This window comes from Mixophyes fleayi, chromosome 2, assembly GCF_038048845.1.
Source record: "Mixophyes fleayi isolate aMixFle1 chromosome 2, aMixFle1.hap1, whole genome shotgun sequence".
NCBI classification, from domain to species: Eukaryota; Metazoa; Chordata; class Amphibia; order Anura; family Limnodynastidae; genus Mixophyes; species Mixophyes fleayi.
Genome location: NC_134403.1, coordinates 82,831,309 through 82,859,070, shown reverse-complemented (window position 1 = coordinate 82,859,070; position 27,762 = coordinate 82,831,309). Strand labels below are relative to the sequence as shown.

The 27,762-nt window shown below is 42.3% G+C and overlaps 1 protein-coding gene across 1 annotated transcript in view; it reads left to right on the top strand.

The window, feature by feature from the left end:
• LRP1 (LDL receptor related protein 1) overlaps positions 1–27,762 on the top strand; it is a 255,697-nt gene that overhangs the window by 209,731 nt on the left and 18,204 nt on the right. The window contains exons 67-78 of the mRNA XM_075199407.1: positions 1,374–1,499; positions 1,755–1,871; positions 3,573–3,679; positions 4,526–4,658; positions 9,087–9,209; positions 13,424–13,546; positions 14,215–14,352; positions 17,395–17,529; positions 22,572–22,691; positions 22,927–23,192; positions 23,318–23,496; positions 23,949–24,055. Of these exons, the coding sequence (XP_075055508.1) occupies positions 1,374–1,499; positions 1,755–1,871; positions 3,573–3,679; positions 4,526–4,658; positions 9,087–9,209; positions 13,424–13,546; positions 14,215–14,352; positions 17,395–17,529; positions 22,572–22,691; positions 22,927–23,192; positions 23,318–23,496; positions 23,949–24,055 (1,674 nt within the window). The remainder of the gene's footprint in view (positions 1–1,373; positions 1,500–1,754; positions 1,872–3,572; positions 3,680–4,525; positions 4,659–9,086; positions 9,210–13,423; positions 13,547–14,214; positions 14,353–17,394; positions 17,530–22,571; positions 22,692–22,926; positions 23,193–23,317; positions 23,497–23,948; positions 24,056–27,762) is intronic.

Genomic DNA, 27,762 nt, shown 5'->3' with positions numbered 1-27,762 from the left:
ACGGCACCCTGGGATTTGCATTTGGTACGATCTATGCTACAAGAACCTCCCTTTGAACCCTTACAGTCAGCGGACCTTAGGTTTCTGACATGGAAGGTGATGTTCCTGCTGGCCATAGCGTCGGCTAGACGAGTCTCGGAGCTTGGGGCTCTTTCCTGCAGGAAGCCATTCCTGGTCTTTCATGATGGCAGGGCGGTGCTTCGGACTGTCCCTTCTTTTCTACCGAAAGTAGTTTCCGGATTTCACATTAATCAGGAAGTAGTGGTGCCGGTGTTCCAAGATGCTTCCGCAGGTTCCATCTTACAATAGTTAGACGTGGTCAGGGCATTACGTATTTATGTTCAAAGAACTTCGGACATCCGGAGACGGACTCTCTCTTTGTCCTAGTCTATTCCCGGAAAACAGGCTGGTCAGCTTCCAAGCAGAACATTGCTAAATGGCTTACCTTTACAATAAAACAGGCGTATCTTAGGGCTGACCGGACTGTGCCTACCCACGTTACGGCACACTACACCAGGTCTGTGGGGGCTTCCTGGGCTGTGCGGAATGGGGCCTCGGCTGATCAGCTATGCCGAGCGGCCACATGGTCCTCTGTCCATACAGTCACCAAATTTTATCAGCTCAGTGAGTTTGCGTCCGTGGATGCTAGCTTCGGCCATAGCGTGCTACGAGCCGGGCATCCAGGACGGTCCCTCCCTTAGGGGGGCTGCTTTGGTACATCCCCATGGTAGAAGTGTCCCCCAGATAGGAAGAAAGAGAAAAAAGTATTTTTATACTTACGATAAATCCCTTTCTCTGATTCCAACTGGGGGACACTGCGTTCCCTCCCTTCTGTTCTTCTGCTGTTTGCTTCTTTTTTGTTCGACTCCCTTTTCTTGAGGGCTTTAGAATTACACCTACTAGCTGCAGGGGGTGCAGAGGGGAGGAGTCTGTCAGCAGCCACAGTTTAACTAGTTAAGTGCAAACTCCACACTCCCCGACTGCAACCCCACGGTAGCAGAGTCCCCCAGATGGACTCAGAGAAAGGGATTTATCGTAAGTATAAAAATACTTTTTTTTTTTAAACTACAACACTGTTGAGAATGCAAAACTAAGGAATAATGTGAACACTGATGAATTTCTTTGCCTTACAGTCCTTAAAGAAGTTTTCATTTAAAAAAAAATCCACCACTGCTGTCTAATTTTATCATTACCTATCAATATTGCAATTTTTGGTCTATGTACACTTGACACACCTTTTAGCCTTGTTGTGTATTTAGTCACACACACACACAGTCACACACTGTTTTTCCGTTGACTGGCACAGCTTAGCTAAGGGAAGCACCACCACATATAAAACATTATGTGAGATCTGTGCTCCTCTTGTTCTGCAGCTCAAATGACATGTGGGATGGATGAGTTTCGGTGTAAGGACTCTGGAAGGTGCATCCCTGCACGCTGGAAATGTGATGGGGAAGATGACTGTGGGGATAGTTCAGATGAACCCAAAGAAGAATGTGGTATGGAATTTTCTTCAAATGTTTTATTTTGTATGAAGGTTTTTATAAGAGCTTTTTCATTACACAACTGAATATGCCGATGCATTTGATTACTGCCTCGTTTTATGGTCAAGCAGGGCATATTTGTGGGAAAACTGAGGGTTTCCACATCAAAAATTACTTTCTACAGTAACAGAATTACGTATTCCAAAGTTTGTAATTTCTGTCATTTTCATCATCGTACTGACGTTTCTTTTGTTGTTTCTATGAATCTAGATGAACGAACTTGTGAACCGTATCAGTTCCGCTGCAAGAACAACCGCTGTGTCCCTGGACGCTGGCAGTGTGATTATGATAATGACTGTGGAGACAACTCTGATGAGGAGACCTGCAGTATGTGTATTTTACACTTCATATACATTTAACTTTCAGGAACTGCTAACCATCTATAGCTTACAAGATGCAACAAGGCATCATTGACTGGAATGTGTGAATGGGAACAGGTCTTTTAAATCTGATTGGGTCATCAGCAGACACGTCATACTCTTTTACTACACCTATTTTAACAACGCAATTACCTTCAATCCATCTGCTTTCTTTTGCCTTTTAGCCTGTGTCTAGAGTGTTACAATGTCCTCTTACTCTGAGGTTCCTTGTCTGTGGTTCCACTACGTTAAGTGATACTATTATTTGTCTTTTTCCTTATGTCTGTTATCTGGAACTATTTATCCATCTTTATTCACGTCATCTGTCCTGGGTGTGAATAGTTCTTTCAGCATAGACGCTCACCTCTTGTTCTCACATGTTGTGTATTTGTGTTGGTACCATTTCACCTCATGTTATGTTTTTCTCCATTTTAACACTGTCGTCCCTGGGGGCATCCAGAGGTAGGTGCTGAATAATCTTTACAATTAACACACTGAATAACCATGCTGCTCGCTCTATATCCCTTTGTTGTGTGTTTCCTGCCCTCCTCTCTCTCCTTGGTGTGGTGTGTCCCTAACAGTACAAACCCAAGCATGCTTCCAGAAAACAGGACAGACAGAAAGGATTGTTCAAATAGAAAATAAACATATAGAAGTTTTGCACGTATAATCTCAGATGATAGGGAAACAATTGTTTTATATATAGAATCAGTTTAGCATAACTGGGGCGTGTTGTTGTGAGAAGATGGCCACATTGGTAGAAAGATAGATATAGTTATATTTCAACCAATTTTTATCAAATGTTTCTGCCCGTTGTACTTTTTGGTAGGCGAATCTCACCTAATATCACTGCTGATATTGTAGATATCTCTACACTATCTACATCTCTATCATAAGTATAAAGGGACATTCGATATCTATTTTTGAAACTGCAAGTACTGATTGTTGGTTTCTTGGGTAAACAACCTGTCTGACAGTTGGGGGCTCAAACAAGTGGACACATTTTTCACTGTGCTAAACTTGGACATTTAGGGGACACGTTTATTAGAGCATCTTGGGTCATTTTAAGGTGTATATAGCAGTTCATCATTTAACATCTAGAAACTGAATGGTAACCGCTGTCAGTTTTAGTCCATATTATCAATGAGACCAATGATGGTGGAAACCGATTCCCAGAAAGATGCTCTGTATATTTCATTCCACTTTGTTCTACACGTAAAGTTTCCGTGTTAGGAATACTCTTAACAATAATCTTAACACTTATCTGTTTTATTTTACTGAACATTGGGCACATCTACCCTACTTCTTTCAGTCTTATGCCCATCCATATGGTAAATGATTTTCTATTGTATTTGCACATAATTAAGGGGATTTCATCTATATTTGGAACATAGTCAATTAAAGCCCACGTGTATGTGTCTATTATTATATATTACACTTTGATGAAAATAATCTGCTTTTCCAGTGTCACAGCTTAGTTAGCTGACTTATATTGCGCTTTGGTGCAGTATGTGTTCTTAAATGTTTCAATTAACCCTTTTGGGGACTAGACAGCTACTCCTGTTTTTTATGTGAAGGGTGAATACATGCCTATGCTTTTACAGTTACAGTTCCAATGTTTCTAAACAATATATATCAATCTAGATCATCACCTATTATGTTATTTCAGCGCCACGCCCATGTTCAGAAAGTGAATTTTCATGTGCCAATGGACGCTGCATTGCTGGTCGTTGGAAGTGTGATGGGGATCATGATTGCATTGATGGATCAGATGAGGTGAGAGCCCAACACACACTGGGGGTTCATTTATTATGTTATGACCAAAGTGTTTAAATATAAATGCAAGTAGATTTTCTTTGCTCACAATAAGTTTGTTACTCACTTATTTTGTTTTTTAATGCTCTAATCTGTATCTACATTGAGAGAGGACCACTATTACTGGTGCTATCTGGCTACCAGGCACTCGCCTATTGTAAATGTCAACTGCACACCATTGTGGTGCCCCCAAATACTCCCTGTGCCCACCTGACTCCTTCACCACCAAAGAGAACCCCTTGCTTTTGGATGATGTGTGTAGCTGCTGCAGCACCTCTTTGTATGTGACTGGGTCCTTCTGACTTACTTTGGATCAGGACTGTAGGGGAGCAAGCAGTGCATTGACTTAAGATGCTGGGTTCAACATAGGACAGCTGAGGGATGGATGAGAGTTTTACTCTTATTTATAGGCCACAAGAATACAGTAGGTATAGGCATCTTGCAGGAAAAGAGCAAAGTAAACTACTTTTTTTCTATTTGCTACTTGTTTAGCATAAATATATCCATTACGGCTCCCATCCTAGACTGTAAGCCCCAATGGGGCAGGGACTAATGTGAGTGAGTTATCTGTACAGCGCTGCGGAATCAGTGGCGCTATATAAATAAATGGCGATGATGATGATCCTTTTAGCTTCCTCCATATATACAAGTATATGAAAATTCTCATTGAAGCATATTTGCAAGACTTTACCCTTGCATTGTTTAAGGTCTCTCAGATTATTCCATTTATCAGCATGTAGTCCAATTACTTGTTTAGAGTAAAATAATCAGCGGTGTTTGCCCTGTGTTTTCCCCTTGTTCAAATAGAAAGGGTGTCTGTTGCGATGTGAGCCAGACCAGTTCCAATGCACAAATGGCCACTGCATCCCTCACCGCTGGCGTTGTGACGCTGATGCTGACTGCATGGATGGAAGTGATGAGTTGAACTGCAGTACTAGAGGTAAGGATGCTCTACTATACACACATTCAATTATTGTTTGAGGTCATACATGTGTGTTTGGCTTTAATGCAAAAGCCAATTCCATCACGCTGATTTACAGATTCAATCTACTCTTCAACACGTAGTTTTAAGGGTGTAATGACCCAGTTATGTCAGGGTATGAGACACACAATCCTGGGAGCTGCCATCCTTTCTCCTACAGCCTGAAACTTAGCAATTCCAGACTTAGAAATAAAAGCTTCACGTTCATTTCCTCTCAATAGCATGGCAGTACAAGGCAATAGCTAGTTATATATACTTTACAATTAGACAAATAAAGTTGCACTTTCCTGGTTTATGTATCCTAGTGTATTTAATGAGGTTGCAATAAGTACACAGCTTACAAGTAGCAGCAGGTACTTCCATTTGGAAATAATCGTAAGATATTAAATATTTATTAAAAAGTTTAGTTTAGGCCTTCCACTTTGCTTGTGCATTTCTTCATGAGCACATCTCAAAGTATTGTAAGTTCTTTAACTCTCATGATGCCCCAAACAGCTAATTTGCATTAAATATTGTCAGCGTGGGAGAGGCAAGGGTTCACGGATGATTTTTTGCAGAGGTGTATGTGTGGTAAGCTGTTCATTGCATTTAGAATTTGTCTTGCACAGCCATTTGGGGGACATTGCTGACCAGGGGGTAAATAGGGTGCTGTGCTGGGAGTAACACACTCAAACTCTAAAAACTTCTTTGGCCTGCTACCTCCCCTCTATGCCACCTGAACGGAGGACAATCGTTTGTTTTTTATAGTGCCCATGGAGTAAGGCAATCTTTAGAGTAGTTCTCTTTTTATTTTATTTCATGCTTATTGCACTAGCGTTGTTCACAAGAGTGAACACAGCAGATTAGAGCAGGGATGGCGCTGCCTGCAGCACAGGTACCCAAGCACTGCACCAGGGCAGTAGCGGACAGCGCACCTTGCAGTCCCAGTCTCCACCAGCGGCTGAGACTGGGTTGCTAGTAGGGGGCTGTAGCAGTGACCGCTCCGACCAGAGGCTATGGAAGCACAGGTATAACTGCCATGTTGGAGGCTGGAAATAGGGGAAGGATGTGCTTCTTCCTGAGAAGGTGGCACCTCCCCCCTTGCTGTGTTTTTCTGTGTGGAAAGCCTGTCATTTCCTCATTGCTTCCTTGCCTCTGCGGTCTCTGGTCACTTCCTTTTATGTGAGGGAAAGTTTTATCTCTGTGTGGCATAGTGACTGTTTTAGACTGTGTGTCACTGTTATTACTGCTGTACTCTTTTCTTTATATCAGAGTACCTGTTTTTTCACTGTTGTCTCCCCTTCAACGAGACGAGGCCAGGTGAGTGGCCATTCAATCCCTGTTAACGCTAGGAGTGATTGTCCCAGTCTTGAGGGAGCAAAGAGGTTGGGTTATTATTCAAATCTCTTTTACTTGTCCAAAACCCAGATTTGTCCTTTCATTCCATCCTGATCCTCAAATCCCTCAATTTACACTTGTGGGTTGCTAGCTTCTGGATTGAGTTTCTTGCGTCCTTGGATATCAAGGATGCATATCTTCACATACCAATATGGAAAGGCCACCACAACCTTCTCAGGTTTGCGATGGACACATCCAATTACCCTATCGTTTGGTCTGGCAACAGCACCTTGGGTATTTACTAAGGTGCTGGTGGTCATGGCAGAGCTTTTACGAGAGAGAGGGGTGATACCGTACCTCAACGATATCCCGATAAAAGCAAATTCTGCTCCTCTCCTTCTGTCCCACCTGCGCTTGACGTGGAAATGCTGCAATCGCATGGAGAGGTCATGACTTTCAAAAAGTCCAGCCTTGTCTAGCGCATGGTTTAACTTTCTGTTCGACAGAAAGTGTTTTTTCCCCAGGAAAAGATTCTGTCTGTTCAAAAACCATCAAAGATATTGCTATCCCTCAAGTATGTTTCCCTCCTTCGGTGCATGAAACGGATGGGTTAAAAATGTCTTGTTTCAAAGCAGTGTAGTTTTCTCGCTTCCACTTCACCATAGTGACAACAGACTCCAGCCTACTAGGCTGGGGTGCAGTGATACTGAACCTCCATCTTCAGGGGCTTTAGACCTGGGTGGAGGCAAGGCTGGCCATCAACGTTCTTGTGTTACGGGCAGTCTTCAATGCTCTGGTTCAGGCGCAACTCCTTTTGAGGCACAGACCCATTCAAGTCCAGTCTGACAACGCCACGACTGTGTCTTATATCAACCACCACAGGGGGACCAAAAATCCGCTTGCCATAAAGGAGGGCAGAACATCGTGTCTCAGCCATCTCTGTGGTCTTTTTCCCAGGAGTGGATATTTGGGAGACTGATTACTTGAGTTGCCATGCATTTCATCGTGGAGTATGGTTCCCTTACTTGGAGATGTTCACCCAGATTGTATACAAGTGGGGTCAGCCACAGGTTGACATGATGGCCTCTTGGTTGGACCACAAAGTGGACTAGTATTGTGCCAGAACTAAGGACCTGCAGGTGTCCGTAGTGGATGCCATGATGGTCCCCTGGACTTTACAGCTGATGTATATCTTCCCTCTGATTCCTATGTTGCCTCGGGTGTTGAAAAAGGCCAGTAACTCTGCTGGCACCAGACTGGCCGAGAAGATCCTGGTACGCCGATCTCCTCGGCATGGCAGGAGACTTTCTCTCAGGGAACATCTTCTGAGCCAGGGCTCGTTTTTCCAACAGACTTTAGTGCAACTGGCTTTGACGGCCAGGCAGCTGAAGCCCTGACCCTCCGCAGGAATGGTCTCTTGGGAAAAGTCATCCAGATGATTAATGCCAAAAAACCAGCATCTTCCATAAACTAGATTTGGAAGTCCTACATAGGCTGGTGTGAAAGGAGAGATGCTCCCACCTTTTGTTTCTGTCTGACTTGTTTCTTGTTCTTTCTCCAGGATAGCCTGGACAAGAGCCTGTGATTTGCTTCTCTTAAAGTTCAGGTCTCAGCCTTGTCTGTCTTTTTCCAAAGACTGGCTGTTGTGCCTGAGGTCCACACCTTTCTTCAGCAGGTCCTTGATGTCCAACCACCTTTTGTTCAGCCGGTGGTGCCGTTTGACCTGAATTTGGTTCTTTTAGCCACGCAGAAGTCACCTTTCGAACCCTCAGACTCTGTCCCCTTAAAGATTCTGACCTGGTAGGTTTCCTGTTTATTCGCCATGTCACCTGTGAGACGTGTTTCTGAGTTGGCGGCTCTGTCCTGCAGATCACGCTTTCTTGTTGTCCACGTGAACAGAGCTGTTTTATGCACCAATGCCTCTTTTAAACCCAAGGTGGTGTCCAAATGTCATATCAACCAGGATACTGTTACACCTGCGCTGTCCAAGGACAATCCGGTAGTCATGATTCACTTCTTTTGCTAGATGTGGTCCATACTTTGGGAATTAATGTGGACCGCACAGCCTCTTTATGTAAGACTTATAGTCTCTTAGTGGTGTTATACAACGCTCATAGGCGTGATTAGCCAGCAATGAAACACAGTTGTCAGATGGATAAAAATTACGATTTGTCAGGCTTATCTCTTGGAGGGATTTCCTGTTCCAGATACAATTACTGCTCAATCCACCAGAACGGTCAGTTCCTCCTGGGCAGCGTGAAATTAAGCCTTCGTTTGAGCAAGTGTGTTGGACAACTACCTGGTCTTCCATCTATACGTTCACCAGTTTCTATCACTTCAACGTCTTTGTTTCCAAAGACAATAGTCTGAGCACAGCCACTCATAGGAGCAGCTTTGAAGCGACCCCATGGTAAGCCGTTTTTGTTCTCGCCATAAAATCCATTTCTCTTAACCACCCAACCACAGTCACTGCGCTTCCACCCTTTGGTTCTGACAGTTTTTTGTTGCATGTTTCTGTGTGATTGTGACTTTAGTCCTATCCTTAGGGCTTTTAGTTAAATAAAGTGATTCTCCTCCATCCAGGGGGCATAGAGTCGAGGGAGCAGGCTAGACAAGTTGTTAGTGTTTGAGTGCCTTCCTCCCAGCACAGCGCCCTCTATACCTCATGGTCAGCAGTGTCCCCCAAATAGGTTAAGAGAAACACATTCTACGGTGACTGCAGAAATCCTTGTTTTCTGTTACACCTTGGTTTTATTTTGTTTTGGTCTTTTTTGTCATTTATGCATGAAAAAAAAAACACTTTACCAGTTTTCTCTCACACCGATTTGTCTTACCTGATTTATTGCTTCTGATGTTTTCAACTTTGTATTATGTGATATATAATGAAAGTATATCGCACACAGACATCAGACCATTAAGAGATAATAGCAAAGATGGTTCAGATTTGCAGTCAGCTTGGGAAATGTACTTAAGTCTAAAAACTTAGTTTAGTTAACTTCATTAGGCTTACATGCTTTTTTTTTTTTTTCTCCATGTTCTCCTGTACTTATCAAATGTGCCTCTCTTCAGTAGTCCGAACTTGCCCCCTGGACAAGTTTCAGTGTAACAACACACTCTGCAAACCATTGGCTTGGAAATGTGATGGAGAAGACGACTGTGGGGACAACTCTGATGAGAGACCAGAGGAATGCTGTGAGTAACTACTGGTCTTTAGCTTGAATCACATATTCCTTTGCTGTACACACTTTTTTTTGCATACAGCAAGAACAAGAAATGTATTTCTAGTTCAACCATCTGGGGCTCACATGCTTCACTCTGAGATAAAGCTCCACCAACAGGAGGCAGGGCTCCTCCTATGCTAGCTAACCCTCCTCTCACTACCAGGCAGATCAGTTTTACAATTGTCTTCTGACACAGTAGGTTGTGGACTTGAGATTATTGGCCATCCTTATTGCTAATACCCAGAGTTTTATAGAAGAGTGAAGTCTGGTCTTCTTTCCACTCCCTCTGCACTGTATCTTAGGCCTGGGTGGTTATCAAATGGTTAAGGAAGGTGTTAGGGCTACTAGCTGGCTGCATGCCCATAGCAGTTGTGGAGGGGCCGATTTGTTCCACCAATAGCTTCTTGATATGGTGCAAATGCCAAGAACATGGAGTTCCAATGCTCCATGTGCACACACCACACTGTTGAGTGTCCATCTACACTGAGCTGTCCCTCGGGTGCAGTGCACACAGCAACCTGTGCGGTGCCGGTCCACAGGTAAGCTATTGTGTTATTTAATATTGCTTTATTGGCACTGGCATGGCTTTACAGTGTATTCCCTAAGTTGCAGCGGAGTAATAGAAACTAATATTAAGTAATATTAAGCAGACTCTCAATCCTTTGTCTCTCCTATGATGCCCAGCTTTAGAAAATAGATTTTCTATCCTATTAGTCTAATACTTTGTTTTGCTCTAGTGCGACCACACATTAATAGATTTTTATTAAAAAAAAAAAATACTTTAAAACATTTACATAATACTAGTGGTTATAATTTATATATTTCGCTAGATAGATACCTTGTTTATATTTATATTGTACACTCCATATTTCTGAAACTGGTGCTTATTTTCCTATTATAATGTTTAGCCTACACATAATTTATGTGCATCCAAAGTTCATTTCAGGGTATTACACATTATTAAGGGTGTTTTATACTTTGAATCAATCTTGTGCTTCTGAAGTATAAGGAGAACATGGAGTAACACTTCCTTCCACCTTTACTCTCCTGCTATTACATGTGAGATTGTCCTGCATCTGTAGTCAGTCACAACAGGCTGTTGGTATAAAACAGCTGGGTCAACCTAAAGTCACTCATTCACTTTAGAAGGAGGTGTTGGTGGAGGGGTCGTGGCCTGGCAGCCAATATGGCCGGACGCATATGCTGATAGCTCTTATCAACGTGGGCTTGTTCTGGGCTTAGATAATAGATATAACCCTGCGGTTATCATCCAAACAACCCTCTGGACCGTAGACCACCTTTGCTTGAGGCTGAGACCTGTTTCAGACCTGTTTCACATCCATAAGCAGTGTCTTTGCTAGTGTAGACCAAGGGGAAAATTTTGGTGTGAAATAGGCAGCACCTACCTGACTGCCGTGCTGACGGGCCTTCATTGTATCTGGATCTGGTGACTGGCACTGCGCTGCTGCAGCCTCTGGAGTTCAGCCCAGCATTTGAATCCTCTGCAGGTGGTGAACTGCTTCCCATGACAGTGAGGCACGGATTGGGCGCACTTCTGGGGATGTCCCTGGAGGCAACAGAGCTCGATTGCAGCTACTGTTGCACACTGACTGCCGACAGTCGAGAGCTGAATCCAGAGAGCAACGCATCCTCGGGTCAATAGTAACAGCATACACTGGCAGAGCGCGCTGTATGTGAGTAAAACATAGCAGCTACTGAGGCATACTTACTACATAACCAGCATGTGTAGCCACCATTGTACTGTATTCCAATTCATGCACTTATAGCCACAATAGAACGTAGCTGTACGTTCTGGACATTATCTGCTCATCCACCCAACATAGTGACCCAAAACACCAATATTTAAAACGTGGCTCCGATACTGCTGTCTAAATCTCACTCAAGCTATTGAAGAGTTAAGTTGCTACCAAAGTACCACTTTCGCTTACTCCCTCAAGGAAGTATAGACAGCTGCTGCCATCTTGTGGAAGATTTGTAGAACACAACTACATTTATTAGATTCTGAGTCTCATTCGTGTTATATACACTGTGTCAATGATACTTTTATTTTGGAACACCCTAAACATGTAAGAGACTAAAGGGTATATTTACTAAACTGCAGGTTTGAAAAAAATGTAGATGTTGCCTTTAGCAACCAAACAGATTCTAGCTGTCATTTTGCAGAATGCATTAAATAAATAACTAGAATCTGATTTTTTGCTATAGGCAACATCTGCACTTTTTAAAGCCCGCAGTTTAGTAAATATACCCCTAAAACTGATGGTCTCGGCTCTACCGCCACAACCACATTTAACAGTGCCTTGAAAAGCAATTTATCAGAAAATTCATAAATATATGAATACATCCTCCTTTGCTAAACCACAGCGTTCTAAATCCGAAAGGAAGACAGGAGAATCTACCATGGATGCTGTAGGGAGAGCAAATAATGCAAATCATAGTGAACACGGCCCTGATGGATTCTGAAACACCTTTGTCCTACAGTGCTGTGGTAAAGGCAATACGTGAAACGATGGAACCCTTGCTGCAGGTACAGGCAACGAAATTCACAGAAGCTATTAAACAGTCGACAGACCAAATAGGGACAACAAATAAACATGTTAAGATCAATGAACAATGTATAGGTGAACAAATGCAAGACATTTCTTCTTTGATGCAAGAAGTCTGTGCAAAGTTCAGAAACATATGCTCAACAAGATTGACGTCCTTGAAATAACCTACGCCTGGTTGGTCTCCCGGAGGCTATTAAAGGTCAAGCTTTAATACAATTCCTCACAGTTGACCTACCGACTTTGCTTAATATCTTATAAGACCTGAAGGGCCTAGAAATAGAGCTTCTCATCGTTTAGTTCCAAATAGAGATAATATTGACAATAAACCAGTAATTTTCAAATGCTTAAACTATATTGATAAAGTTAAATTCTGGTCAGCAATGAAGATTATGTGGCAAGATAAACAGCTGCTGCTGTTCCAAGATTACTCAACCGAAGTCTCCAGGGCACGTAAAGAAATGTCTCCCGTGCGTTCGCGTTTGGTGAAGGAAGGGAAGGAGTTCGCACTCGTATATCCTGCAAAGTCACGCCTGTTTTGAGGCATTGAGTTTCTGGACTTTAACAACATTGAAGCATACCTTGATAAAGCCAGTCTTTCTGATTCTTCTTCATCTGTAGACATGTAAATTCAGGTTCTGAATCGGTAACTCAGGGAGATGAGTATGTTGTTTATACATATTCTCCAGATACAGTATGGTACACTTTTATGGCCCACAAGGCTTGTTGGAGTCTGAAACAGAGGGTATTATTAGGTTTGAGATGATTAATATAGCTATGCTTCTGGTTACGCAGGTATTTGCATACTGGGATAAACATTAAGGTTCTCCCTAGTTACTTATGTTTTATAAGCTATTGCTAGTTCCTTCTGAGCTAGTCAGGGATTCATGTTAAGGTTACCATGCTGTTCTTGAGACTTTTTAATATCAGGACATTTTCACACATGCCCTAATGTTTCATATTGTTATTGGATTTGCACTGTTGAACGCTGCATAGATTTAATTACTAATACTACACTAATATAGTGTGCGTTTTTTCAAGTTATGGTCTATCAGAGACCGTCCCCTTTCTAAGTTGTTGATTCAGATATACGGAAATTGATGTTGTTTTTTCTACAAAGAGGGATATGGTTCTATACAGCCAACCTCCTTATTTTCCTTTTTCCTTTTCTCTTCTTCCCTTTAATTTCTTGACTGGCTGAAAGTGAAAAAGAGATTTTGTTAGTGGACTGTTAAACTCTTTTCCCCCGAAAGCCAGTGGGGTTCATAGACTTATCAACAAGAAATGTCCCTTCTGGAATTTATTCTGTTATGGCTCACCTGTCAAGTTTTCCTGGTCCTATATTATGTGTCTTCTCTTAGCTATAAAGTGATCTGTCTGGCAGTGGGAGTGGTTAAGTGGCGTATGAGATTTTGTTATAGTTGGTGGAAGCCCAGAGTGATGTCTGTCCCTCATTGGTTTCGGAGGAAAATTATTTATCCTAATAAATTCATTTATTAGTCTTTATGTGCATACTGCTCTAAATATAAAGTTGCATTTGTCTGTATTATAAAAAATAATTAGAAACAATTACTATTCTTCTTTTCTCCTTTTTTTTTTTTCTTGGTACCTTTGCTAGTGAAGTTCACTTGTCCTCCATACAGACAGTTCCGTTGCAGGAATGATCGCGTCTGTCTGAGCACAGCACGTGTCTGTGATGGGATTGATAACTGCGGAGATGGCACAGATGAAGAGAATTGTGGTGAGTGAAAGAACAGCTCTAGTGGGGGAATTGGCAGTTAGATTTCCACCAACTCCTGAATGCAAGTGGAATAAACATAAAATATTTTTTCTAGAGGTGGGTTTATGAAGTAGTGGTGGGACATTCCTGTTTCCCAGTTCACACCAGTCAAACATTGCAATCTATTTTACATTAGATAACAGCTGTTGAGATGTATTCATGTTGTCTAGGCTATTTGATACCCCAGTCTCTCTCTTGGTGGCAGTAAGGTATTTTATCTAATCTTAAGCACAGATGACCCTGTAATGAGGCATGGTGATACAACAAAATGTTGAAAATTAATAAAATGTACATTTGTACTGCTACAATGCAGAGCATATAACCACCAAATAATTGTATAGCCTTGTAAAGTGTTAATAGTAACACTTATAATACTTACAGCTGTAGTGATCTGGAGACTGTTACTTGTGGACACCCAGAGGCAGGATCCTCCATGTTCCTGCTTAGATATGTATCTCTTTCATTGGAAAATTTGGGGGAATTTAACTTTCAAAAGTTTATGCTTGTAATACCCTATCCTTATTTGGACTTAAAGCTTGTGATAAAACACCCCTACTCTATTTTCGATTTGTCCAATTTTAATTTATAAACGATGTATCTTATCTCTTTTTTTCAATTTTCCACTTTAGACTTACACAAACCCAAGACTTGTGACATGGATAAACAAGAGTTCCAGTGTAAAAACAGCAAGTGCATCAGCTACAACCTTCTCTGTGACCTGTTTGATGATTGTGGAGATGGATCAGATGAAGAAAACTGTCCTCATAGTAAGTGTGTGGCACTTATACTGACCAGTACCTAAGTTGAAGTACTGGTAACTTCCATTATATGCCAGAGTGTTACCTCATAAATGCATAAATCTTCATCTCTTGTGATTATGCACTGAAAAAAGCACTTCAAACGTATCTGCTCGTGTAAAACTAAAGCGCTTCACTTCATCTGTATTATAAATGCATTTCACAAAAAGTCTGCTTATCGCACTGTATGGAGGAGATTAAATTACCGGCGAAGAAAGTTACCTGCGTGATGCTTTGGTAAAGATCTTTGCTCTTTTTCTTTCTGCTCACACTTCATAGAGTTGCAAGCAAAAACAAGTGAGCTTTTCATCACCGTAATGGAAGGTTATGCTAGCATAACCTAAGCCATGAGGTTCTGTAGCTTAAATGAGTCTGCTTCTAAACTTTAAAATAGGAAGCATTTATAGGGACAAAGAGGTAGACACTAAAACTGGGTGCACACTACAGAGTTTTTGTCCAATAATCGGCTCAACCATACGACTGCTCGTTCGAAAGTCGGGTCAGTGTGTGTAGTGACACGATGGTTGAAAGTCTTCCCAAATGGACTATTGTCACCTCATTTGTACCGGTCAATATTTTCGTTCCAATTTCCTTTCCGTTGTGTATTGTGTGTGATCCACGACAATCCTCCCATACTTCTTCGACCTGGGGGACGTGTGTATGTAAATTTGTGATGTCTGTATCGGTCCCACATGGTGCGGTATCCGCACATCACTGACTTTGTGTTTTCTATACATGTGTATTGCACCAGTCTGGTTGCAGACCATTACACTTGTAAAGCACGTGTGTTCTTACCCTTTGCATCTATATTGGGAACTTATAAATATTTACCCGTCATATACCTATTCCTTTATAAACTATTAAACTTATAAAGTCATATTAACCTTTATTAACTAATATTTGTAAAATACCCAGAATAAATCACACAGTGTTAATGCAACAGTTTTATTGCAGGAAAAAGTACATTTTTTTATTGCAGAATATGACAAGTGAAAAAAATAGTATTACACTTTAAAGGTGCTACTGGTTTGTGGCAGAACAGTTCCAAACAGCATACACATTTCAACAAAATTTTTCACAAGAATTTTTACTTGATGTCGCTTGGGTTTATATTCCCTTTGATTTCTTTACCTACAAAACAAGGAAATAAAAAATGTTTACCATTAAACTTCTATATCTGTAATTTATATCCAACACCAGAAATACTCTCATTTGCTCACCTTGCACACTGCTCGAGATCAGTTTATGTTGTGGTCCCTCTGGCACAATCGCAATAATAGCGGGCTTAACCTCCATATATTCTGGGAAACAGGCGCCATTTTGGTTATAATAGCAGTACAGATATGTGCCCAAAGCATTTGGTTGTCTACACATGTTCACTGAAATACCTTCGTGTATAACTTTTTATATCTTGGTATTCAACATCAATTTTTTCTTGTTTGATAACAGGTGTTACATTAGTGGTATCAGTGGTATCTAAACAGGCCTTCTCACCGTTAATTCTTAGTTCTGACAAAAAAACAAATCTATGTTACAAATCAGGCGTTTGCATTGCTTCGTGTGAAACTAAAATGAAATAGAGTCCAGGTTCACTACATGTACTACTCGCTTTTTTTAATGTCGTAGTCGTACTGGTCCAGTACTTTTACCATCATCTCCACCTCTCTTGGGCTCATTGGCTTTGCTCTTTGCATTCTTGAGTATCTCCATCCCCCACTTTAACTTTTTCAACATTTTTTGGCCCTTCAAGCACCATCTCGGACTCTGTCTCCGTAGCTGCAAGCCCCACTGACATCTTCTCCTCACCCGCCATCTTCTCACGTTCCTCGGCGCCAGACAGGCTCCTGTCATTTTATACACTCGGACATGGGCGTTCGTTTCTGCTGTGGACCAATCAGCGATGATGCCCGCAGAGAAAGGAGCATTGTGGGCGATGCCTATTTGTGTGTAATAACCTTGTGTATGGAGATTTTTAGCTATTTCTTTAACCCGTACAGGACCATTACATATGAAGGGATTTTATTATTAGGGAATAATTATTCCCCCTTTATGGTAATGTCTTTGGTATACATCGTTACATGCCCCGCAAATGTTGCTTCGGTGTGTACGAAATTAAAATTGCTCACGACAACATGGCTGTAAAAAGTCGCTACTGGGACGGCCGCTCTTCCCTTTATCGTCTGAAACAAGGCTAGTGTGCATGGACCGAGCGATAGGACGATCCATCGGATGTAAAATCGTTCGGCATAAAAGTTGGTGGAAAATTCTGTAGTGTGTACCCAGCTTAACCCACTGTTAGTTTGCCAACCTGTTCATGATACCATTACCACAAAAAGTAAATACACTATGGGTCCAGGCTAGGCAATCGCTGAAAATTTAACATACTCATTAATTTTAAAAGTATGAATAACTTTCAACCCATTTAATTATGTTACTGTGTAAATATAATGCATAGGATATCAACAGAAATCAGTCACCAATCGCAGATTCATGTGTTTTACTTAATAAATACGGCTTTAGTACTTCAGCAATGGTCTGCCTTTTAAAATTAAAGGTTAGAATAATTTTACGATGTCTGCAGAGCACGTGGCTGAATAGCTCTTATCTTTGTGGAGTTTGTATGTTCTCCCCGTGTTTCTGTGGGTTTCCTCCGGGGGCTCCGGTTTCCTTCCACACTCCTAAAACATACTAGTAGTTTAATTGGCTGCTCACAATTTGACAATAGTCTGTGTTTGTCTGTCTGTGTGTGTATGTTAGGGAATTTAGACTGAAAGCTCCAATGGGGCAGGGACTGATGTGAGTGAGTTCTCTGTACAGCGCTGCGGAATTAGTGGCGCTATATCAATAGCTGATGATGTTAAATACATTTCATATAATGTCAGTTCTGCTAAAAAATTGTCTTCAGTCACAAGTGTTAACCTAAAGTATTATAAATTTGTATAACCACAGCTTGGCAAATGTGTTAGAACTCCGTACCATCAGTTACACATTCTGTAAAATTTATTCTGCCAGATGCTAAAAACTATGGCTGCCATGCCGATAGCACAATTTGCGGAGAGGAGATGAACTGTATCCAGACATCGACCAGTGTGTATTGCACTTGTAGAGAGGGATTCGTGAAGAACCCAGGCAGCATTGGATGCAGAGGTAAGGACAATCTGATAAACCTTAAAGATTACATTTTGCTTGTTTACCAGACTATAAAAATCAGTGTGTTTTTTATATATATATATATATATATATATATATATATATATATATATTCTCTTTCCTACCATTGGGGGACACTGCGAGACATTGGGTATATTAGTAGGTGGGACTAGGCGCTTAGGTACTTATCAACTTGTTTGTTCCTCTCCAGCTCATATACCCTGCGTAGGGATAGCAGAACAAGTGAACAGGCGAGCAACAGGGCTGTCAAAGGGCTACTAATATGTGTGTATGTATGTATGTGTGTATGTACGTACGTACGTACGTACGTACGTACGTACGTACGTACGTACGTATGTATGTATGTGTGTGTGTGTATATATATATATATATATATATATATATATATATATATATATATATATATATATATGTGTATGTATGTATGTATAGTGTGTATATATGTATATATATATATATATGTGTATGTATAGTGTGTATATATGTGTGTGTATATATGTATAGTGTGTGTATATGTGTATATATATATATATATATATATATATATATATATATATATATATATATATATATAATGTATATGTGTGTATATATATATATATATATATATAATGTATATGTGTGTATATATATGTGTATATATATATATGTGTGTGTATGTATGTATGGATATAGATATATATAAATAGATAGATAGATATATAGATATATACACACACACAAGTTAACCCGTGCATGATACTCATGCATTCTAGAAAATGTTTGTTCCCCGGGGGGATGTTAGGGCGGGGCGATTTAGGCACCGCCCCCTTTCCGACTTCTGAGGCTGCCGGGGGCTGAACAGTATGTGCAGGTCCGCTCGGCAGTGACAGGCAGGGACAGTGTGTTTAAAACACAATCAGAGCAGCCGGGCAGCACACTGTCACTGCCAAACGGACCTGCACATACTGTGCAGCCGTCGGCAGCAAACCCCTGCTGGTGGGGGTGATTGCCGATTGCCCCGATCGCACCCCCCTGGATCCGCCACTGTACACATGTGTGTTCATGAGGTAAAATTACCTCACGGAAATGAGTTTGACCCCTCAACTCGTCATTAATGTCAGTATACCAAATTTCAGCCCTTTTTGAGGGTTTTTTCCCACACACACTAAGAATTTAGTAGGTCAGTTAACCCGTGCATGATACTCATGCATTCTAGTCAAATCAAGCTACTTAAGGTGTTAAAAACTTCCCACGGTCACCCCCGGCAACCACCAACCACTCCCAACTGTCACTTCTCCTTCAAGAAATATATATATATTTTTTTTAAAAACACTTCTAACAATTAACAAATTAAATTAACAAATTAAAAACATCTTAGTATACCAAATTTCAGCCCTGTCTGAATTTTTTTTTACACACACACTAAGAATTTAGTAGGTCAGTGTATAACTCCGCCCAGCAGGTGGCGCTGCAGCTTGGTTTTATTTTTTCCACACACAGACAGACTAACACACGCCACTAGACATTTATATTATAGATATGTGTATGCATGTATGATATTTTAATATATACATTGCATATTTACAAATGATGACACAGATTGGTTCTGTGACATTTTTTTCATAGCATTGCTTTGTGTCAAGGAAGGGAACTTTCAGGGATAAGAAACCCACTGGTAGGTCGCTAATGCGTTCTCTATGTGCCAAAAGCAATTATATACAGATTTATTCTGTTATATTCTTCATAGGATTACACAATGTCTAAAAAGAGGACCCCCAGGGGTAAGGGACCCGCTGGTATGTCTGTACTGCATTATCCATGTGCCAAGAGCATGATATACAGATTTATCCTGTGACGCTTTTCCTAACATTGCATTATGCCTTGAAAGGGGACTTCCAAGGGTAGGAGACCTCTTGGTACGTCGTGCTGCCTTACATATGTGCTAAATGTAATTCTTATATTATCTCTCGGACAGCCTAGCCCGGATGCTCTCGGTGCAGGTTATGATGCTAAGGTCTGCAAATGATGTGCTCAGGTTTCAGCTGCTGGATAAGCCGGTCTGGCCTAAATCACTGGCAGCATCATTGGCCGTAACTCATTAAGGTGATGTTATGGTCCGCAAAGGTACGTGGACGTCCTTTTTTAACACCTCTACACATACTCAGGCCACACAGTTCATATCTGTGCCAGGCACATCTTCCCAGACAGAAGCCGCTATGCCATTATCCCAGTCTGAGTCCACACAGAGAGAGACACGGTTGCTAACCATCTCACACGGGTAGGCATGGAGGATTGATAGTTGGATCTTGATTTACAGAGGATCCACATCCACTCACAGGGTGGATAATTTCATCCTAAGCATCAAACACACTTTAGGTTTTGCGGAACTTGGGCCGGTGGCTCCATCCGCACTCTTTAAAAGACCCTTTTCTCAGTGGATGGGCATGAGCATATTTCACGGTTGTTCACAGTCAAAATCAGAATATGGTTCATTCCTTGACAGAGGATGGCTAGTTGGGTCTGGATTTACATACAAAGACTTTATTATCTCTAAGAATTCCACATGCACTCACAGGGTGGATAATCTCTGCTAGTGCATTAAACACATTTTAACCTTTGCGGAATGTGAGTCTGCAGTTCCATCCGCACCCACTCTATTTAAGAGGCCATCTCCTCATAAGATGGGCATGGTATCTGACCTTTGGCAAACGACAGATAAGCAATTAATATGCTGTGCAGTTTTTCATCTCTTTTTCCTCTCCCGGCAGAGAAAATAGTTAGATAAGAAGGAACCCCTGGGGTTGACAGTCCTGTTGCTCGCCTGTTCACTTGTTCTGCAATCCCTACACAGGGTATGTGCCCATACAAGGGTTTTTCTCTAGGGGTCTCTCTCTGATAAGAAGTGTAACCTGGGGGTAAATGTATCAATGTCCGGATTCTTCAACTCCGGCGAGATCGGCGTCTTCAGCGCTTAAATTTAAAGCGACGCTGCCTTGTAAAGGGAAACTTCCCTTTACAAGGCAGTGCCGCTTTAAATTTAAGCGCTGAAGACGCCGATCTCGCCGGAGTTGAAGAATCCGGACATTGATACATTTACCCCCTGGTCTTCACTCGGCTTAAGTAATGGAAGCATGTTTGTTTGGACCCAACAGGGTCATAGGTTCATTAACAAAGCCATACAGCTATGGTCAGAGCAGCTAGCCACAGGAATCCAGGATGACGTTCCAGAAGCGGAACCCCTCATTTCTGCAGAATTACACAGTAGTATTGAGGGGTCACCGGAGGTAAGAGTACCTCTCTTCCTGTCAGCTCCACCGGGCCACGACAATGACATTTTCAATCCTTTTGTTCCTTTTTCTGTGATCGGGGTGCCATATTACGTGGTCACTCTCTGCCTTCCAAAGTAGCATATAGTACGGGCACAGTTGCAGTTAGGTGAGGAACCTATAGGCCTGGCAACATTCCCAGAGGTTGGGGTAATTTATTACAAGCTCGGTAGGGGTGTTCCCTTGCATATCGCCTTTGTTCGCAGGGACTCGGTGTCGGGAGTGTGGATTGCACGCCCAAATTTTACTCTTCCAGTAGGAAGAGTAAAATGTGGTGCGTCACACTGGCCATTATTGGTTCAGAGGATAGTGTTTGCATCCCACTTGACGCAGGGGTTTGTGCTCAAGCATTCTCATTTTCTTTCCCCTTTTCGTGTGACACCCCTCGTCGGCTGGATGTGGTTCGTGCTCTTGACCACATCGCCTCTGCCAGTGAGACTAATGCCCTCTTCGTCCTTTCAGACGCTCAATAGTGGGGTTGGCCAGTTTCCAAATTGTCTTTTGCCCACTACATCTCTTCCACCATTCTGTTGGATCCTGTTTGTGAGCCTCATCCTGTTCAAGTGACTTTTAAAGCTCATTCTCCAGGGGGGTTGGCGCTTTTTAGACAGCACGTCAGGGTGCTTCATAGGAGCAGTTGTGCACAGTGGCTATGTCCACATCTTCTGCAGAGTTTCTTGGTTGCATAGCTTTGCATCCGAGCAAGCTTTGAGCGCAGGGTGTTGCGCGCAGCCATTCCAGAGCAATCCCTCCCTTAGAGGCAGCTTTTGTATGTCCCAATGTCTCGCAGTGTCCCCCAATGGTAGGAAAGAGAAAAGAAGATTTTTACTCACCGTAAAATCGATTTATCTTGCTCCATTGGGGGACACTGCGCACCCTCCCTTGCTCTGAAAGTAGTGCTGTTTTTGGTGCTATTTTCTGTATTGCTTCTCCTTTCTTCCTGGCTTGGTTATACAAAACTGAGGTCTGAGCTTTAGAGGAGGGGCATAGTAGGGGAGAAGTGTGAGGAACAAACAAGTTGATAAGTGCCTAAACTCCTAGTCCCACCTACTATACCCAATGTCTCGCAGTGTCCTCCAATGGAGTAAGAGAAATCGATTTTACGGTGAGTAATAATCTTCTTGTGTGTGTGTGTGTATAGTATATGTTTCAGGAGCTTAGCTTTAATCATCTTTTAGTTAAAGTACAGTATTTAGCAGATGAGCAGATTTATCAAAACTGTTCTGTGATATATTTGCCTCCCTGGGGGACGGTGCCATCAAATCGAGGCACATTGTGGCTAGATTCCGCTTTCAGCTTGCCATGTCCTCTAGTGGTAGGCCTGGGTTGAAAGGAACTGTCACAAGCAAGAAGAGATTTGTGTAAAGCCGTACCCTATAGTCTGCTGCTCTACTGAGGATTGTAACAGCTACTAATGATGAGATCAATTACTGAATGATTTCCCATAGAGCAAACCACTTTTTATCTCCAGGACATCTGATGGTGAAAACCCATCTGGGTGGGGAATTAAATCTATGATGTATTCTCGAGAAACTATTCCTCTCACCAAGAAGTTTGTGGAGGAATCTAACCAAAAGGTCCCAGCAGAGATGACCTGCATGAAATTCACCTACCTAGCCTACTTGACTTGAGTGTGTTCAGGAGTCATAGTTACTCTGATTTGCGTCAAGCTGAATCCCAGTCATGTTATTAACTTTTACTCTCTTGTAGATGTCAATGAGTGTCTGGCATTTGGTACATGCTCACAGATCTGTAATAACACCAAAGGCTCCTACATGTGCACTTGTGCAAAGAACTTTCAGAAGTTGAATCACACTTGCAAAGCAGAAGGTAAGACTGGGGAAATATACGGTCATTTGTTTTTCACAATAAAGTACTGCTGTTTTGCACATAGCTATGCAGGTCATTTATTGGGTTTAGCAGTGACCATCTTACAAATTGAGAGTGCAACAGTCCTTATATATACAATTTTACAGTGGAGCTTCTTCAGTACCCTCATAGTGTGCAGACTATCGCAGCAGTGTCTCTTTTGTCTACGGCTTAATGTTTATTCTCTTGTTATTAGAGGGTACTCAACTCCTGTACATTGCTGATGATAATGAGATCAGAAGTGTTTATCCATTCAATCCCAACTCTGCATATGAGCAAACATTCAGAGGTGATCAAAATGTGCGTATCGATGCCATGGATGTGTACGTGAAGGGCAATAAGATGTTTTGGAGCAACTGGCACACAGGGAAGATTTCCTTTTTAGACCTGCATGGGCCCTTAACCTCCACCACTTCCAACCGCAACAAGAGGCAGATCGATGAGGGGGTGACTGACCTAGATGTAAGCATACCCACTACTATTGATTATCTTCAGACTTTTGCTTAATGCTGGTTATGGAATTTATAATCTAGTCTGGGGGGTACTTTAATCAACTATAATCCGTATCTTTTCTCTTTTGTCTGCAGATCCCTGGCCTGAAGATGCCCAGAGGCATTGCTGTTGATTGGGTAGCAGGAAACCTTTATTGGACTGATTCAGGCCGTGATGTCATTGAGGTGGCTCATATGAAGGGAGAACATCGGAAGACATTAATCTCTGGCATGATTGATGAACCCCATGCTATTGTAGTGGATCCTTTAAGAGGGTAATCAATAATGTACTCAATTTTTGGTTGCCTATAAATATTATATTGCACATATTCATAGTATAGAAAAAAACAGCTGGATCAGCTCTGTGGCAAAAATGGGCCCAATTATTAAGTGTTGTAGAAAAAAAACAATACTTAAGCTTTGTGACTGCTGAAAAAATCGTAAAGAAGAGTATTAAAAATTAAAGCCTATAAACAGAAAGGATTTTCTTTTGGAATTAAAGTCAGTAGAAAATAAATCTATTAAATTATAGCAAACGATCTGGAGGAGTTGAGTTTTGTGTTGAGACATATCAGCTTGCTCAAGCCTATTTTATTCAGCAGTAAAATCATAGATGCTATCCTTCATTATAGTAATACCTCTGTATGATGAACTACCATTTTAAATACAGATTCGAGATCATTTTATTTGTTGCAAACAATAATGGCTTTATCTCTTGTTCATTCAGAACTATGTATTGGTCTGACTGGGGTAATCAACCAAAAATTGAAACTGCAGCTATGGATGGAACAATGAGACAGACACTAGTAGAGGACAACATCCAGTGGCCTACAGGTAGGTACTGCAGGATGTTATTCAGGGTAAGACCAGGGCGAAGTAGAGGACATACTATCCCTTACATAATTCTATAAGGGCATGTTCTGTGAGAATTTAAGCATACAAGCCTCTTTTTTCTCCTCCAAAATTGAAGCCATCAGACGCAACATCTCCCCCCACTCCCACCGCTTCACCTCCCGCCATCAACCAGCTGTGGTCCTCCTTTATCCCCACATCAGGTGAAGGAGTTCGCTCCCTTATTCTTTCCTCTCCACCCTCTACCTGTCCTCTTGATCCCATCCCCTCCCACCTCCTTCGCTCTCTCTCTCCTACTGCCTGCTCCTACCTCGCACACCTCTTCAACCTATCAGTCTCCTCTGGCGCTGTCCCATCCTCATTCAAACACGCTCTTATCTCACCTATCCTTAAGAAACCCAATCTTGACCCCACCTCTCTTGCTAACTACCGCCCTATCTCTCTTCTCCCATATGCCTCCAAATTACTTTAGCGGATTGTCTGCAGCCGCCTCACCAGACACCTCTCTGACAACTCCCTTCTTGACCCTCTCCAATCCGACTACCGCCCCCTCCACTCCACTGAAACAGCCCTGGCTAAAGTTACCGATGATCTCCTATCAGCCAAATCCAAGGGTCACTACTCCATACTCATCCTCCTTGACCTCTCCGCGGCCTTCGACACCGTGGACCTCCCCCTCCTACTGCAAACTCTTCTCTCACTCGGCCTCTCTGGCTCTGTCCATCCCTGGTTCACCTCATACCTTGCTAATCGCTCCTTCTCCGTATCCACGTCTGGTTCTTCCTCCACCCTCTCCCCTCTCCCTGTTGGAGTCCCTCAGGGCTCTGTTCTTGGCCCTTTACTCTTTTCGCTCTATACTTCCTCCCTTGGGGCTCTCATCTCCTCTTTCGGTCTTCAGTATCACCTATATGCTGATGATATTCAACTCTACATCTCTTCTCCTGATCTTTCCTCCTCCTTCCTCTCTCGTGTAACTGACTGCCTCTCAGCCATCTCATCCTGGATGTCCTCTCGCTTTCTTAAAATTAACATCTCCAAAACCGAACTCATTGTCTTTCCCCCACCCAGGCTCCCTTCCCACCATGACCTCTCTATCGTTGTTAACAACTCCACTATCTCCTCTGTCACCCAACTCCGCTGCCTAGGTGTCACTCTCGACTCCTCTCTCTCTTTTGCCCCCCACATTCAATCCCTTGCCCAAGCCTGTCGCTTCCAACTCCGTAACATTGCCTGCATCCGTCCCTTCCTCTCTCAAGATGCCACCAAAACTATCATCCATGCTCTCATCATCTCCCGTCTCGACTACTGCAACCTCCTCCTTACTGGCCTCCCCTGCTCCCGCCTTGCCCCCCTCCGCTCTATACTCAATGCGGCTGCGAGACTCATCTTCCTCTCACGCGGCTCCTCCTCTGCCTCCCCACTTTGCCTTGCCTTACACTGGCTCCCCTTTCCCTACAGAATCCTTTTCAAACTCCTCACCACCACTTACAAGGCTCTCTCTGTCTACTGTCCCTTACATCTCTAACCTCTCCATTCACACTCCCGCCTGCTCCCTGCGCTCAGCCAATGATCGCCGCCTCTCCTCCACTCTGATCACCTCTTCCCACTGTAGAATCCAAGACTTCTCCCGTGCTGCCCCCCTTCACTGGAACGACCTCCCTCGCTCCATTCGTGTCTCACCCAATCTGTGCTCCTTCAAACGGGCTCTTAAAACTCACCTGTTCCTTAAGGCCTACCAACCATCCACTTAACCTCTCACCTCTTCTGGTTCTCCCCTGCCCCCTTTCTCTCTCCCCGTTGCTTCACTGGCTCCCTTATGTACCTGATTCTGTTTACCCTCCCTTAGGATGTAAGCTTGTATGAGCAGGGCCCATCTTCCCTCCTGTCTCCATACCTGTTCTTCCGCGCCGTCTCTACTGTATCTGCCTGCCTGGAGTTTCTGAAGTACTGGTACTTTGTGTTTATTGTTCTGTACTGTCTTACCCTGTATAGTCTACTGTTTGTACCATGTACGGCGCTGCGGAAACCTTGTGGCGCCTTACAAATAAACAATAATAATAATACAAGGCAGCAAGCTAATGTTATACAGAATTCAGAGCTCAAATGTGACTACAGATGTGTTTACAATCTAAAATAATGTGTCATTCATTCTGATAGAGTACTAAACTAGTGTTAACAATGTTCACTATTTGCTACTGAAGATATACTTGCTTATTCGTTTATATTATTGCCCACTACATTGTAATCCAAATATTCTAGCTTAAAAGTTGGATTTTATTGTGATGGCATAATCTATCACCACTCCCGTAACGACCACGTAGCCCGTTATGGTGCACAATTCTGATTGTTTCCTTTACAAAGCGTCTTTCCATCTCATTTCACACTCACATACCAATGATTTACCACCATGACTTAATAAAAGAGCTAATAGCAAAGAAGAAACAAAGATTTTCTGACACATGGCTACAGTCAGACATTTCTGACTATTTTCAAGCTGAGAATTTACTGAGCTTTACATCACTCATCCAATCTGGGGGACCCTGCTACCATGGGTTGTATGAGGGGAGCGTGGAGTTGGCACTTAACTAGCTAACTTTTGTTAAATGTATTAAGCTGCAGACCCCTCCCCTCTACAGCCCCTGTAGCTCATCAGTTTTAGATTAAGTGCCCAAGGAGTTGGGCTTAATTTTTTTATGCTAGATCATTTATTTTATAATTTTTCACTTCTTTTGTACATTTTGTATTTCATTTAGGAATGCAGGTAGCGTGCTCTGAGAGAGGGCACCCTTCCTGGGAATACAGCTGCACTATAACATTTTTTTAGTGCAGCTGTTCAGTGCTGACAGGCGGTTTGAGAAGCCGATGTCACACTAAGAATTTCCGATATGCCAGCGCTGCCATCAGAGGCAGGGAGCGCCGGTAAGTGGATCGGTGGTGGCTGACATATTGGAACATACCAATTTCCCCCCTCAGGAATAGGAGGGGGGAAACTTGCTTATTCTTATTAACCACCACTAAATCAGAGGCGGAATGGAGCGATGAACTGCAGCTATATAGATAGATGGATATACACATCTATCTATAGATGATAATGGTGAATCAGCAAAAAGAAAGATCGAAAAACACTCTGGAACACCAACACCGTACCAATATAATGTGCATACCAGATAGACAATCTTTAAAGCTTATCTGTAGGTGAAGCTTTAAAGCTTTAAAGATTGTCTATCTGGTACGCACATTATATTGGTACGGTGTTGGTGTTCCAGAGTGTTTTTCGATCTTTCTTTCTGCTGATTCACCATTATCATCTGAGTGTCTATAACCACTTGGTACACCTTTCTGTACCATTATATACAGTATTATACTATTTGGCGCCCCCTCCCACTTGTTTTGTTGTAGATTCATTCCAGTCCACCATCTGGTCGTGGGGGAATTAGGCAGCCGCCTGAACATAGGATCTCCAACTGTCTAAAAAAGTATATTTTCTGAATTCTCTTGTCTCTTCAGAGTTACGCGCTGTGTTGTCTATTTTTTATATATATATATATATATATATATATATATATATATAATGAGAGAGCGAGATATTTATGCGGTGGGGGGTCTCTATTTTTCTTGGTTCTGCCCCCAAGACCTTCCTGCTCCTGTACAAGCGATTGATACCTGTGTGACTGTCTGCATTGCATTCT